This window comes from Lepisosteus oculatus, chromosome 26 (assembly GCF_040954835.1).
Source record: "Lepisosteus oculatus isolate fLepOcu1 chromosome 26, fLepOcu1.hap2, whole genome shotgun sequence".
Lineage (NCBI taxonomy): Eukaryota > Metazoa > Chordata > Actinopteri > Semionotiformes > Lepisosteidae > Lepisosteus > Lepisosteus oculatus.
The window spans coordinates 3,459,021-3,472,523 of record NC_090721.1 but is presented as its reverse complement, the minus strand read 5'-3'; the positions used below and the strand labels follow the sequence as shown (position 1 = coordinate 3,472,523).

Genomic DNA, 13,503 nt, shown 5'->3' with positions numbered 1-13,503 from the left:
GAAGAGTTTGACCCTGTTCAGGGGAAACAGGGCCCAAAGCTGTTGCACTTTTCCTCTGCCTCCTGCTTCCATCACCAGCACCTGATTCGCACTGTTGTGGAGCAGTGGCTTAGCCAAGTTCAGCATGTACAGTAACTGGACAAACTTGGAACCATTTACCTGGCAAAGGCCACAACAGCAGAAAAAGATGACACCTTTATTCTAAAACAGCTTAATGAAATTCATTTGTATGTAAAAAAAAAAAAAGGGCGCATGCTAAAACCCTTCTGATGCTATTGCCTCTTTATACTTTGCAACAGAACTTGATTTTTGATTTGAATAAACCACTACAAGATCAACTGCTACTGCGATAGACGTTTTATAATGACTGTCATTAGGTGGAGTTCAGAACAGCGAAGGCGAGAACTCCAAGGATAAATCCTCAGTCCGTGCCAAGCTGTGCTCAGAGCCACCCAGGTCTAATGTGACTAATCCAGTGAATGGGAATAGGGGGCGCTTTATCCCAGAGAGCCCTAGTGCTCAATCAGACGGATTCAAGCCTTTTGATCAGTGCAGCGCGTGCAAAGATAAGGTTCACAAGTGAAAGACGAGATGGTAGCTGTAAGAAGAACTAATTAGACAATATCTGTATTGTGACCAATCAGGATACAGCAAACAATGGAAGCACATTCACATGATGCATGGAAGGACTCCTATCAGTCTACTCCAAGACCAGAAGCCTAGGGACAGGGATAGAAGGTGTTCACTTTTTCTTGTCACTTCCACAAGCACATCTGTAAAATGTGATTTTGTCCATTTAGGCCTCAGCTCATAGCGCAAAATCTGGTTTCTTTTTACTGAGCAGCAAGAAAACTCACACTCTGGCTATGAAGCAGATAAACAGCACACTGGTTCAGCTTCACAGGGCGACCCTTTGTGCATTCAAATCCAAATGAAAGTTTTCATTTTATGTGAAAAGCAGCTGGTATTTACAGCACATCATATGCCAGCAATAAGTCACGAAGGAGGCTGGTGGGTCTCTCTCTGTGGCGTTCAATTTACAGTTGTCTTGTGCATAGGGAATAGGTGAGCACCATTGTCTGAGTGCCATCCTTAATCATAATTTACATGGGCATGAATAATGTATCCGACAGGCCAGGGGACGACTGTGGCATGCAGTTTATTAAAAAACAGTACAGGCACTGGCCAACATGATAGCTCATTAAAGCTTAAAACGGGGATGACAATAAAATACGGGTTGTTGCCTGCACTCTGCAAAAAATAAATAATTTCTGCTCTTCTCCCCACTGGGCAGACAGCACAGCTCCTGATCCGAAAAAATAATTGTTTATGCATCATTTAAATGCGCTTATTTGGAGATGCTCAAATTCACAGCTTAATGCCCTGCATGTAAAAGAGCATTAGAACAGCTAAAATGAGCAATAAATACAAAATTGTGCTGCAAACAACTCGTTTTTCAAATTTCCTTCTAGACATTATGTACAACATTTTTGTTCTTTACAAAACCTTCCTGTTATCAACAGAAGAGTTTGGGTTGAGCACAAGGTGGTTGTTCAAAACATGTAACCTAAAATAACCATTTGTCCAATTGTACAAGAAATCTACTAAATAAATGCACTAAAAAGACTTTCCCATTTTATTTCTAAAAATGGCTCACAACTACACACAGTATTTGCCAGGTCACAGACTTATCATTAAGCACACTTCTAAGAAAAAACAATAGAAAACATAAGTCTAATCTTCACTGAAACCTCACTCTTAAATACAGGATCTCAAAGGTTCAGTGCACGGTCCGGCATTTAAATGCAGAACCCAGCAAGCACATTACTATCACCAGCTGCCCAGTACAAATAGAAAATGTTCATTCACGATGATGAGTTGGATGCAGTGTGGCTGCTCTATATAGGTGTTTGATGAGATGTGTCCAAGTTCAATATGGTAGGGCTGGGAGGGGTCACAGGCAGGTCAGCTCTGTGCTGCCAAGCTGCAGTCACTGAGGCAGACATTCTGGTTCCTCAGACACCGATCAGCACAGAGCGAACAGCAAGGGGCCCACTGGAACTCTCCCTTTTTCTTAACCAGAAACCATGTTTCACAGATGATGCCTGAAAAGTGCTCCGAGAACCAGCACACATTTTTTAAAGAAAATCATAGTAGGCTTACTATTAAAATTTATCTTTTCAGTTTAGAGGTGATGGGACATTTTACTACATGTTGCAAACTGACTTGTATAGATAAATCTGCTCCTGAATCATCCTTAACATATACACTGTAGCATATTTGAATGTCTAAAAGACTTTTTACATTAAAGATTAGAACATTTTAGGGTATACTTATGTCAATAGGAATCCAGAATAGCAGAAAACTATTCTAAGATGCCCATTATAAGGGCATCAATATTTTGCTTAAAGACAAAATTAAACAATTTCAAATTTAAAAACCTTGGGAAGCTGCATTAAACAGTTCATCTGTGGCTCAGATGTTCACAAGAGTTCTATATTGTAAGAAATAGTTTAAAACAAATTAAGCTTCAGGGTTAGTAGCTACAGTGTGGGTTAAGGTAATCTTACCCAGCAATTAGTAACCAGCACAACTAGAGCTGCTACCATTCATTAGATAAAGCTTAAAAGGAAAAATAAAATCATAACATGCCAACATAACATTCAAGATTCAAATAAACCTGTACTGTAGCTGGTTTTACATTAGACTACAGTTAGTGTATACAATATGCAGCATCTTAAACTAATTTTATATTAAAAGCAGCTGTCACACAGGGTATGTTTTTAAACACCTGTTTCTTGAAACTGAAATATGACGACCACCGTAAAATGTCAGATTTTCTATCCCTTTCCTAACCACTTCATCCACAATGGAGCTTATCCGGGCAAGCAACGGGCACAAGACAGGATACACCCTGGATGTACAGGGCACACAGACAGACACTCATGCTCTCACATGAGGGCCAGTGGTCCCAGAAGCCAGGTAACCTACCAGTATGACTTTGGAATGTGGGAGGAAACCTGAGCACCCTGAAGAAACACATGCAAACAGGGGAGACCATGAAAACTCCACGCAGACAGCACCCCAGGAACTGAACCCCTGGCCCCAGTGCTGCAAGGCAGTATAACAGAGAAGGTACTGTACTAGACACAAGCTGGGTCCTTCTTTAAAAAATAAATAGCTCAGTTTGACAAGTCTGGCAACACTGGTTATCCGATTAGATGAGGAAGACTATATGAGGAAAAGAGAACTTGAAAAATCCTCAGATGCTTGTATTCTGCCTTAAGATCCAGCATTCATAAAGAGCAGCGAAAAGAAAATTGCTTCAGAAAACTACCACATTTAGCTAAGGCCTATCTGTGCATCTCTGCTACATCTGTGACAGCTGCTTCAGTCTTTCCACACTTAACGTTACCCTCTTTAAATAACGTATGATGCAATATTGTTCATTATCAACGCTCATGTAATAAGAATTTGTTCCTGGTCTGCTCCTATTTTTTTGACGTGTTTTTATTTATTTTTTTACTTTCTGGAAGCAACATGCACAGGAATTGTTCCCCTTCAGTTTATAATACAGAGCCACCGTGTTGTGATTTACATACATTTTAGGCACTTCTAATTGCATATACCAGTACTGAGAAGCATTACAAAATGCAACAAATGCTACTTTTTACCACAGGCGTATGCATGATCAAAGTTAAGAGCTATAGAATTCAGAAATGGAGTTATCTGCGCTGCCTGAATGATGCGCAACACTCGAGCAAAGAAGAGCAGTAATGACGAAACCTCTTACCTTCCCAAAACCTCCCACCTCACAGCCATTGAGCCCCTCGTAGAGAGAGTGGTGCCGTTTCCCCAGTATGGAGGCTCGGAGGGCAGCGATGTTAGTGCCTCCTGTCCCGGCAGGCTTGATAAGGGAGGCATCCCGGTCTTTGGCACTCATTTCCTCCGGCTTATCCCGTTGTGGTACCAATGCTTCCATCTCCGTTTGGCTCTCCATCGCTCCGTCTGCCGCAAATTGCTCCTTCCTCACACACAGATCGTACATCACTCTGTCACTGCTGACCGGGATCAATGCAGCCCACAGATCGCATTTGAGCGAGAATCGCTTTGTCGAGGGAATTAAAGAGATGAGATGCGCAACACGAAACTTCAAAAGGAGCCCTGTCCTGATTGTACTCACAGACTCAGAAACCCCCAAGGAATCAGCACTAAGCCCGCAGTCTTTAAGTGTCCAACAGTGAGCAACGAGATCTAATGGATCAGTTACTGATAAGCCTTGCAATTACCTTTGTTGAGCAAAGAGCCAAACAAGTTCATTGGTCTTTGAGCCAGACTTCAGCACCACAATCAGGAACTGATGCACAGTGATGTACAAGTCCATTTAAGACAAATAGCTCCTGTGAACCACAGGTGCATTAAATATTGCTTTAAAAAATAAAAACTCCCAAGAACAAAACAAAACAGAGACGTCCGCGCTTGTACCTCCTCATAAATAAAAAATAAGGTTCTGACACACAAAGAGAAGATGTCTGTGTCTAAGTATCATGCATTAAGCTGCATGCATAAGAACTTCTAAATCAAATCGTTGTGCCATCTTAAAACATTTTATGACAGCACCAAGACGTCGTCCTCTTTCAGAGATTGCTCCGTATATTTCTGGCACAAGAATGTGCCTTTCCCCCTTTTCGGTTTTGAAAGGTACAGTAGCTTCTGAGAATCAGTGGTGCAAAACCTCTGTCAATGCTGTTTAGCCCCAGCACAAGAATTGAAAGTCATTTATTCCCAAAAGCACTGGCTCCTTCTCTTGCATTAGCCTGCTGCCAGCTCCTGTGACCGAGCAGCGTCTCTGTGGCATTCGTTAGTGCATGAGGGAGGGAGAGCGCACCCTGGCTTCCTCAGATACTGTAGCTCCCCGTCACTCTCTGCCCACGGATCCTGTGTTGCAGCTGCAGGCCCCAGGTGTTAGTCCAGCCATGCACATCCGCTTCCTAAAGCGTGGTGCCCCTCTGCTTTCTCGAGACTCCTCCACAGATATCTACCCGCAGTGGCGAATGCTGACACTGAGGACTTCAATGAACTGTTCCCCAGCAGCCTCATCTCAGTTTTAGAGATATCAACATTAGCATGGGGGAGAAGAGAAGGGGGGGGTGATTCCGTCCACCTATCAGATCAAAGCAGCTCGGGGGAACTGACCAATCTCACTGCAGTGAGTGCTCGTTTCCATGGCAATGATGCTGGAATGGTGTGTTTGCTCTCTATTGATTGACTTAAGTGGAAACTCACTGCAATACTGGGGTCTGCAGTCATCAGTTGTGAGGCGCAGACTTGGATATCGTGTGTGCGTGCCAGTGCATCGTGCCCACACGCACACATGCATGCTGTCTATGCACATCATATGTAAATAGGCACATATGACTGCGTCTCTGCAAACATGTTCAAGAGATATTTATGCAGAAGCGAGGGTCATGCATCCAGTTAAGCACAAAGTACACACATATAGCCTATGTTCTCAAACAATTCCCAGGCTGAACTGACACTGCCTAGCTAAATGAGCAATTTAGTCATGGGAACACAGGGGCCAAGAAATAGTGCTAAACAGAGCCTCTGACAGGAAATAAGAATCTGGACAGGTGTTGTGATGCCACAGTTTCCAAAGACACTCCTGCATAAACATACTATACTTTGCATATTCATTAAGACGCAACTGATGTTAGCATGTTTCAGTCTTCCCCCTTTTGAGTTTAAAAAACAATAGCAGAACAATGGAATCACAGCAATATATCACCCGATCAAGCATCTGGCTACTAAAAGCATGTAAAACATGCCTTAGAAGAAATGTGCTTGCATAGTGAGATTATGATTAATTGCAGCTTTTGAGAGGAAAAATATTAAACTCAAAATAATGAAGACTTCCCATTGGCAATTCCCCTGGTCAAATAAAGCGTGCACCTGGCTCACAAGATTATAAAATTATAAATTAAATGGCTCTATCTGGATTAGTTAATTCCACTTCCCATTTCAATTGATTAGCTATCGAAGCTAAAGTTCACAACATCTTGAGGTCCACTGCCTACAGTACATTCTAGACAAGTTCCTTAATTTGGAGTTACTGCACAACCTTGACACCTTTAATGCACAAAAAAACCTGTATGGCACTATTAACGTGATTAAAGTGCTTTCTTTCGTTTTTTGGGGCCAGAGGCATTTCTGTGTTTTTCTCTCTGAGAATGGAAACCTTGCATCCTAATCACAGAACCCCACATTTTGTAGAAATGCATTAATACTTCCTACCACACAAGCCCCCTGAAAGCAGATGCATGTATTTTAGAAACCATTCATTCTGCAACTAAGATAACAGTTGCATGAAAAATAAAATACTCATTCTGAGAAACTGATGTTATCTTTGTGTATTTGTAGCGCCTTTACAGTTATGATTTTTAGCACTGTGGGCCCTGGAGACAGTAAATGTGGATTGGCAATCCTCTTAAATGATTACGTCATTGGTCTTGAGGTTTCCATGGCAGCTGGCTAGAGTTTAGGACCCTACCTGATGTACAGAAAACCAGTAACCCCAGGCAAGGATACCCAAACTTTAGCCACATCCTACGAATCACCAGGTGTTTACACAAGAGTACACTGTCAGGCTGAATCAGATTCTTGGAGTCAGAAATAAGCCAGAACAGGCTCATTTCATTTGTAGCCTCTTATTTTTTTGGACATCTAGGGAACACCACTCCATTTACTCGCCTATCAGCTGCGCTGTGCGTGAGACTGCTATTAAAGCAAAAGTCTGATCTGCCGATATGGTTTAGATTCTTCATAGTTAAGCAAGCTGCAGGCTCAAGTACTTAAACATCCTTTGCTTTGATTCACTACAAAATGAAATCAGTTTGACTGCTTGTTTGTGCATGCTGGTCATTGCTACCAGTGTGCAACAAGCTGCTGTGCTATACTCAGTCAGCACAGAAATTGAAATTCCACACAGGTTGTCCTTTCTCTATTGGTATTTTCAAGCAGGCAATCTGCGGACATCTTGGCATCCTTGCTCATTTAATTTTACGGTCATAAGGCTGCAGATTGCTTCTTAATAAAAGCCCCTAAGTCTTCACATACTGTACAGGCATGCTTGTGAAGAACTGCCTACTTCCACAAGACTGAGGGAGGTCATGCATTTTCACACAATGCAAACCTAGGCTTGTTAGACCAGTTCTGAACAACCTGATTCCTGCTCAGATACTGTTGTTGTCCACGTGAACCTGGTATCAAATTAACCATCAGAGTGCGAATATATAACCCTATGGAATAGCATAGCATCCTACACTCTACAGGGTGGTCTTTCTGAATGGCTTTAGCTGATGCCTTTTAACAACCTTCATTCAGGAGCCTTTAAAATGTGCCAGACTCATGTTTATGCGATTACGACCTTATCATGCCAAGGCAGGGAGCCAGCGCTGTCGTATTTTGAATGCATACTGTGGTGTCAATCTGAAATGGCTAATGCACTGTGTCAGCAGCACAGGATTTGCTTATTGAGAAAAATGAAGTCTGATTACTTCTATTCCTGCTAGTGACATCCTGATTTGTTAGACACCTCCAGCATCTGCAGCACAGCGCTAATCAGACGCAGTATTTTTAAAATGCACAGTATCCATTGAGCAAAAATGGTGAAGCTTAGAAACTTTTCTCAAGACACAGAATAGAAAATATTAATGCTTACTCAATAGCAGCACAGCATGAAGCACATTCAAGTGGGTAATGTCAAAGATGAGCACAGAGTAAATTTCAAGGAATAAGCTTCTAAACTGCTTTTTTTTCCCCCCATGTCTTTTGAAGTCCAAAAAGTGGCGTTGTGCACATTTAAAGACTGTTAGCCCCTGATATTAAACACTGTGGCATTTATAAAACATTATGCACCTGCTGGGCTGCGCGGCTGTAGAACATCTGCTGGCTGATCTAGCAGACAGCATGTGGCAGACTGCATTCTTCACTTAGCGGCTTGAGGTACGCTCACCTGTGCAAGACATCTCAATTTGGTCGTCCTTTAGCGTATTCATCACAACTGATTCCCTTACAGGTCTAGAGGAGCTTAGACTTGCTTACTCTGGCCCACTGGTGTTGCTCATATCCATGTGCTAGAGCCTGCACAGACATTCAGTCCAGGGGAAAGAGCGCTAATGAATTCGCAAACATTGCAGCAATAGGAAAGCTAGAAAGGCTGCTGATACTCATCACCCCAAAGACGGTGCCTGTGTATTGTGTAGTGGATGTTTTGATTTTGGAATAGGAGACAACAAAAGTGAACAGAAAAAAAAAACAACAACAGATGAGACGGCTTAATGGAGCTCAGGAAACCGGTTGTGAGTTGGAGCCCAAAAACTGGGCACTTCGAGGCCTGTTCTCCCCATCACATTTTAATCTTGCTGAGCTCCACATGAAAGGTGCCATACCCTGTAGGTAACCTTTTACATTTATAGTTATCGCACATTAGTTATGCATCTTTTAAGGTCAACACATCTGCATGAACAAGTTTGCCAGAATCAAACTGAGGTAAAAGCACTCATCCTAACTAAGGACCAGGGGCTTTCTAATGAGGTAGAGTGAGCAAAAGACATGCCTCTTCTCCATTCAGCATTAACTCTCCCTCTCTTAGAAGGCAATGTGGATCTTGAAGTATGTCAAAACATGAATGGGCTCTGGGCAGGAGTGCACTGCAGAAGAACTTGTAGGTATTTCATTATTCTCCACATATAGAACCATAGCTATGCCTGTCCATGCCACAGTAAGTGGGTATATAATAAAAAGGGCAGCATGGTGGCACAGCGCTTAACATTGGCGTCCCACAGTGCTGGGGCCTTGATTTCCACTCCCGGGGTGCTATCTGCATTAATTTAGTATGCCACCCCCTATGTTCATGTAGGTTTCTTCCAGGTATTCCAGTTTCCTCCCACAGTCCAAAGGTAAGTTGGTAGGCAAAGCAAACTGGCTTCTGGGACTTGGGCTCTGTTAGTGTGTGCACATCTGTGTCTGCCCTGTGATGGGCAGGCGTCTCATCCGAGTGTATCCTGCTTGAACCTACGGCTTTTCGGGTTAGTTTCCATCTCCCCTGCAACCCTGATTTGGATAATGTGTCTATTAAAATGGATGGACGGCTAATAAAAAAGGCTATTCTAAATTGTAAGGAAAGAAAAGCTCTAAATTTGGCTTTGTGAAAGATTCAATCCCCTGCTTTTTCATTTTAGCTTTGCAGAAAATATTTCTCCCCCCACCCCCACTTATTAATCATGCCTAACCAAAGGGCCATAACAAATAATTTATTTGTCAAACTACCACAATCTGGAATTAAAGGTGTGACATGTATTTATCTGTAATTACACCTTGCTTATTGGCAGTGTGACTAAAAGACACAATGTGTTCTGAAAAAGGCCATACTCTGAAATTCTTCAGACTACCAGAACAGCATCAGTCAAAACCATAATCAAAAGATACATTTCCTAACAATAGAACTCAGATCGCAGTTATTAGGTCTGAACACCATTTTACAGCACAAATCTAGAACAGACAAGCCAGACAAGCAATTTATTTTGCCGATTATCTTCAAAATGACTTTAAATGGATTTCTCAGAATTGCAGGAAAAAACCTGAGTTCTTTCAGATATTGTACTACAAAGGAAGCATATCCCACTAAAAACAACAGACGTTTCCACCTACTACTCTGAATTGAGTCATTATCCTTCAACTAGCAATGCTGGCTATCAAATCATATACGAAAGAGCAGAAAAAAACAGACAACTTCAAGTGATTTTGTATACTGGGATATAGAAGAAAAAGACAACTGGAAACATCAAATAATTAAAATAGCAAATATCTGGTTATTACATTTTTTATTGCATTCCCATGCAATGAGGGATTTGGAAAGTTTGGGATGACTAAGGGCAGAGAGCTTCCCCTGGCCAGCCCACGACCAGGTGTCTCGCATTTGGATGTGCTGCAAACTCAGCAACAATACACAGGAAATTGAAGAATTGAAGGCTGACTGGAGAAGAAGAAGCATGCGTCGTTCCAACATCATGAACAGCCTACTGGTGCCTGGGTAGTTACAGAGGCTACAGTATTGCTGGGAGCCAAATGCACACTGGCTGACTAATCTAAAATGTACGACTGGCTGCGCTGGGCCAGTATCAGATGGATGCTACCAGTCATAGCCAGCTAGTGTCATGACCTTGGCCTGACCTTGCAACATCTGGGTTAAGCCACACTAAGGGAGCTAAAATATCTTTGTAGTTCAGGTGGGGAGCTGCGTCAGCATGCGTTGACTGCAAAGGAACAAGTAATAGGTTTATTTCACACTGAAAAAAAAAAGAAGGTTTTCTTTTTGTTTTTTCTTCTTTTTTTTCAGCATGGAATAAAACTATTACTTGTTCCTAAAATATCTTTGTATTTGTATTATCGGTTTATAAGGCATCATACCAGAACCTCAAACCGTATCCAAATGCTTTGCTCCGTGTTGGACACAGGCCAAATTGCAGCAATTAGCGAGTTGGTTTGCAATTACCTTTCAAATTGAAATGCAGCTTGTAATAATCACTATTAATTGATTGAATTTGTAATAAAATGCAGACAAGGCATCTCCATTTATATTTGATGAGTGCTGTGCCCCTGGCTAAAATGTCAGGCTTGTTTATATGAAGCATGTCTTTGAATGGATTATAATCATGGAGGCAGCTAATTAAAACGAAGACTCCTGAAAATGTACAATAGTAAATTTCATTTGTGCGTGCATCAGCAGGCATTCTGCACTAGCAACCCCACTACACTATAGTTCAGTTGTTGAGAAGTGAAAAATTACTTCATGGCTTCTGAGACCATGACTGGTGACTTACTGTACCATACTTCGGCAAACTGGGACATTAGTTGCATTAGAGGGTTAACAGTACCAGCATCGGACAGACACGAAAAGCCTGACAGTGTGAGAAGAGATCATTGAGGCAGCATTGTCCTCACCAAACAACCAAAGTTTTTGTCAGCTTTTAAATGACAATCACGTGCATGCATTGAGAAATACAACACAACTGCATTCTTTGTAACATTTTTAAACCCAAAACTCTTGTGATTTGTTTTTAATTAAATAAAAATTAGGTTCAGTTCAGTGCTAGTACGCTTGTCTTCCCGACACCCAAACACATCATCATATTCTGGACAGTCTACAGTACGTGCATTATAGACAATATTTCTGTGCACTGGAGAGCGTCCAAATTGACAAAATATGCAGCATGACACTGTTTTCACTCCATACTCTGGCTTTCCAGCACTTCAACAACACACTATCTCTGTGCACTTCTTTAGAGTTTAAAATAAGTGAGAGAACCATTAGCAATGGACCATCTTTGCTTTCATTATTATTCCCTCAGACTACCTCTATGGTTTCCATAGCTACCACAGTGAATTGTGGGACACTTAGCCAGCCTAAGTCAGACACAGACTTTGTTTTGACCATCAGGAATGACGTTTGTGAACAATGTGACGTGAACACAGTACTCCAAAAGAAACCACTAGGCCGTAACCCACATTTTGCTATATTTAACCAGAGACAGCTGTATTTCCTCAAATATAATGCATTCAACTGATTTGGGGGGAAAATACAAATGGTACACTGATCCAACATCTCAGCTGACTCTGGAAAAAGCAAATGAAGGTTGCAGATACATTTCTTAGTGGGTTATGCATTTGTGATTCACTGTTTTCTGCTTCAACTGTTATTTGCAAAGCAAACCAATTAATGCTCATTAACCCGAACAGTTACTCATGAAGACTGCCAAGCACAGCCACCCTGCGACTCCCTTCCCTCTGTGTGCTGGAGATAAATATGAGTAATGGCTTCAGCCTGGCATGCAGACCCAAGTCACAAACATGAAATTATCGGTTTATTCTTGGCTACTAAATTGTTTAAAAAACTTAGAGGAAGATGCTGCGTTAGAGTGCAAGCAAGGAACACACACTGTTCAATCCCAAGCTGGAAAGTAACAAAGGAAAGGAGAAAAATAATGTTTCTTGTGTAATCTACAGTAGGTGCCTGAATTCCCCCCACACACCTAAAAACATTTCCGCATCTGAAACTTTACTCTTCTTATTTTTACTTTCCAGGATGGATTTATGGTCTATAAAATCATGCTACTCACCACAGTGCCCATTTACATATTAAAAATACATCTGGAGTAGATGTACTAAAAAGCACAGTTATTTTTAATGTGATATTGACAGCCAGAAAGGGAAAAGCGTGTTGCAGGCTGCCTCAGACTGACCCCCCTGTTCAAAACCTGGTATTCAGAGCTGTGTTAATAGGATAATAACAGGATGAAACTTTGCTCAAAGCTGTCAGAAATGCAAACAAAATGAGCCACATTTTATATTTTATGAGCATAATATGGTTTTTATAGTAATTAAAGATTTTTGTGGATTAAAGTAGAACATTATTTCTTGGTTCTGTAATTTCCATAAGAACAAGGATTCCCTTTTACAGCAACTGTCTCTTCCACCAGCGCGAAGACTTTGTCAGCTTGCAAACCTGCTTTGCACTACCAGATATCTAAATTTAGAAAAATACCAACTAATCACAGATGTGCTCTTCAGGATGAATTATGCTGTGCGACATAATCAAATCGTTTCCATGAGACTACTATTTTAGATAACAACACAATGGAATATAAACCATGCCAAAAATGAGCAGAGATCTGGGCACCTCATTATGCAACAGTGCTGTTAGATCTTCACATTTTAAACTTACAGGCACTCCTTTCCAATTGATTTCAGTAAATCCTAATTGGAATCCATAATTATCTTGAGTACCCATATTAATGAGGGAAGTCTATGATTTTTGGTCTCCTTTCCTCTTGCATAACAAGGAGCCACCATCTGCCTGGAAACTCACATCAATTACAGTTATTAATAATGGTGTCGTGGGAAAGGAAAACCGGACAGCCTTTAGGATGACCTAACCTAATAAGAGATAATTAAATACTTTGTTAATGAGAACATACAATTGTACTCCTATCTCTAGTAGCTGCAGTCCTCATTTGCAATGGCTCCTACACTGAACACAGCAATCTGAGTAAGGCTGTACAGCAGGGGATCCCAGCCCTGGTCCTGCTGGATTACATTCCTTCCCACCTGCAGTACATAACCGAAGCCTTACTAGAGAGGAAGGAAGTTAAGAAGTTGCGTCAATTGAATATTGTCACAAGTTTGGGATTTTATTTCATTACGAATACAATGGTCAGGGTGGGGCATGTGGCTCTGTGGCTCAGGATCTGCGCCTGTGGCTGGAAGGATGCCAGCTCGTATCCCGCAGCCGGCAGAGGAATCTGAATTCTTCAGCATCTAGTGTTACTTTTTGTTTTACAAAAAAAAAGTTAAAAAGGCAAGGGGTAAATAAATCGGGTTCAACAGGAAAGTAGTTTTCTGGCAAAACTGTACAATGCTGTCAAACATGAAAAAAGAGTGTAC

General features: G+C 41.5%; 1 protein-coding gene across 13 annotated transcripts in view; it reads right to left on the bottom strand.

Moving 5' to 3' along the window:
* LOC102688540 (RIMS-binding protein 2) overlaps positions 1 to 13,503 on the bottom strand; it is a 95,771-nt gene that overhangs the window by 70,526 nt on the left and 11,742 nt on the right. The window contains exon 1 of one of the 13 annotated variants that reach the window (XM_069184584.1): positions 3,794 to 5,099. The exons of the other annotated variants lie outside the window; for them this stretch is intronic. Within the exon in view, the coding sequence (XP_069040685.1) occupies positions 3,794 to 4,048 (255 nt within the window). The 5' untranslated portion in view covers positions 4,049 to 5,099. Of the gene's footprint in view, positions 1 to 3,793; positions 5,100 to 13,503 lie in introns of those variants that run through there. 13 annotated transcript variants of the gene reach the window in all.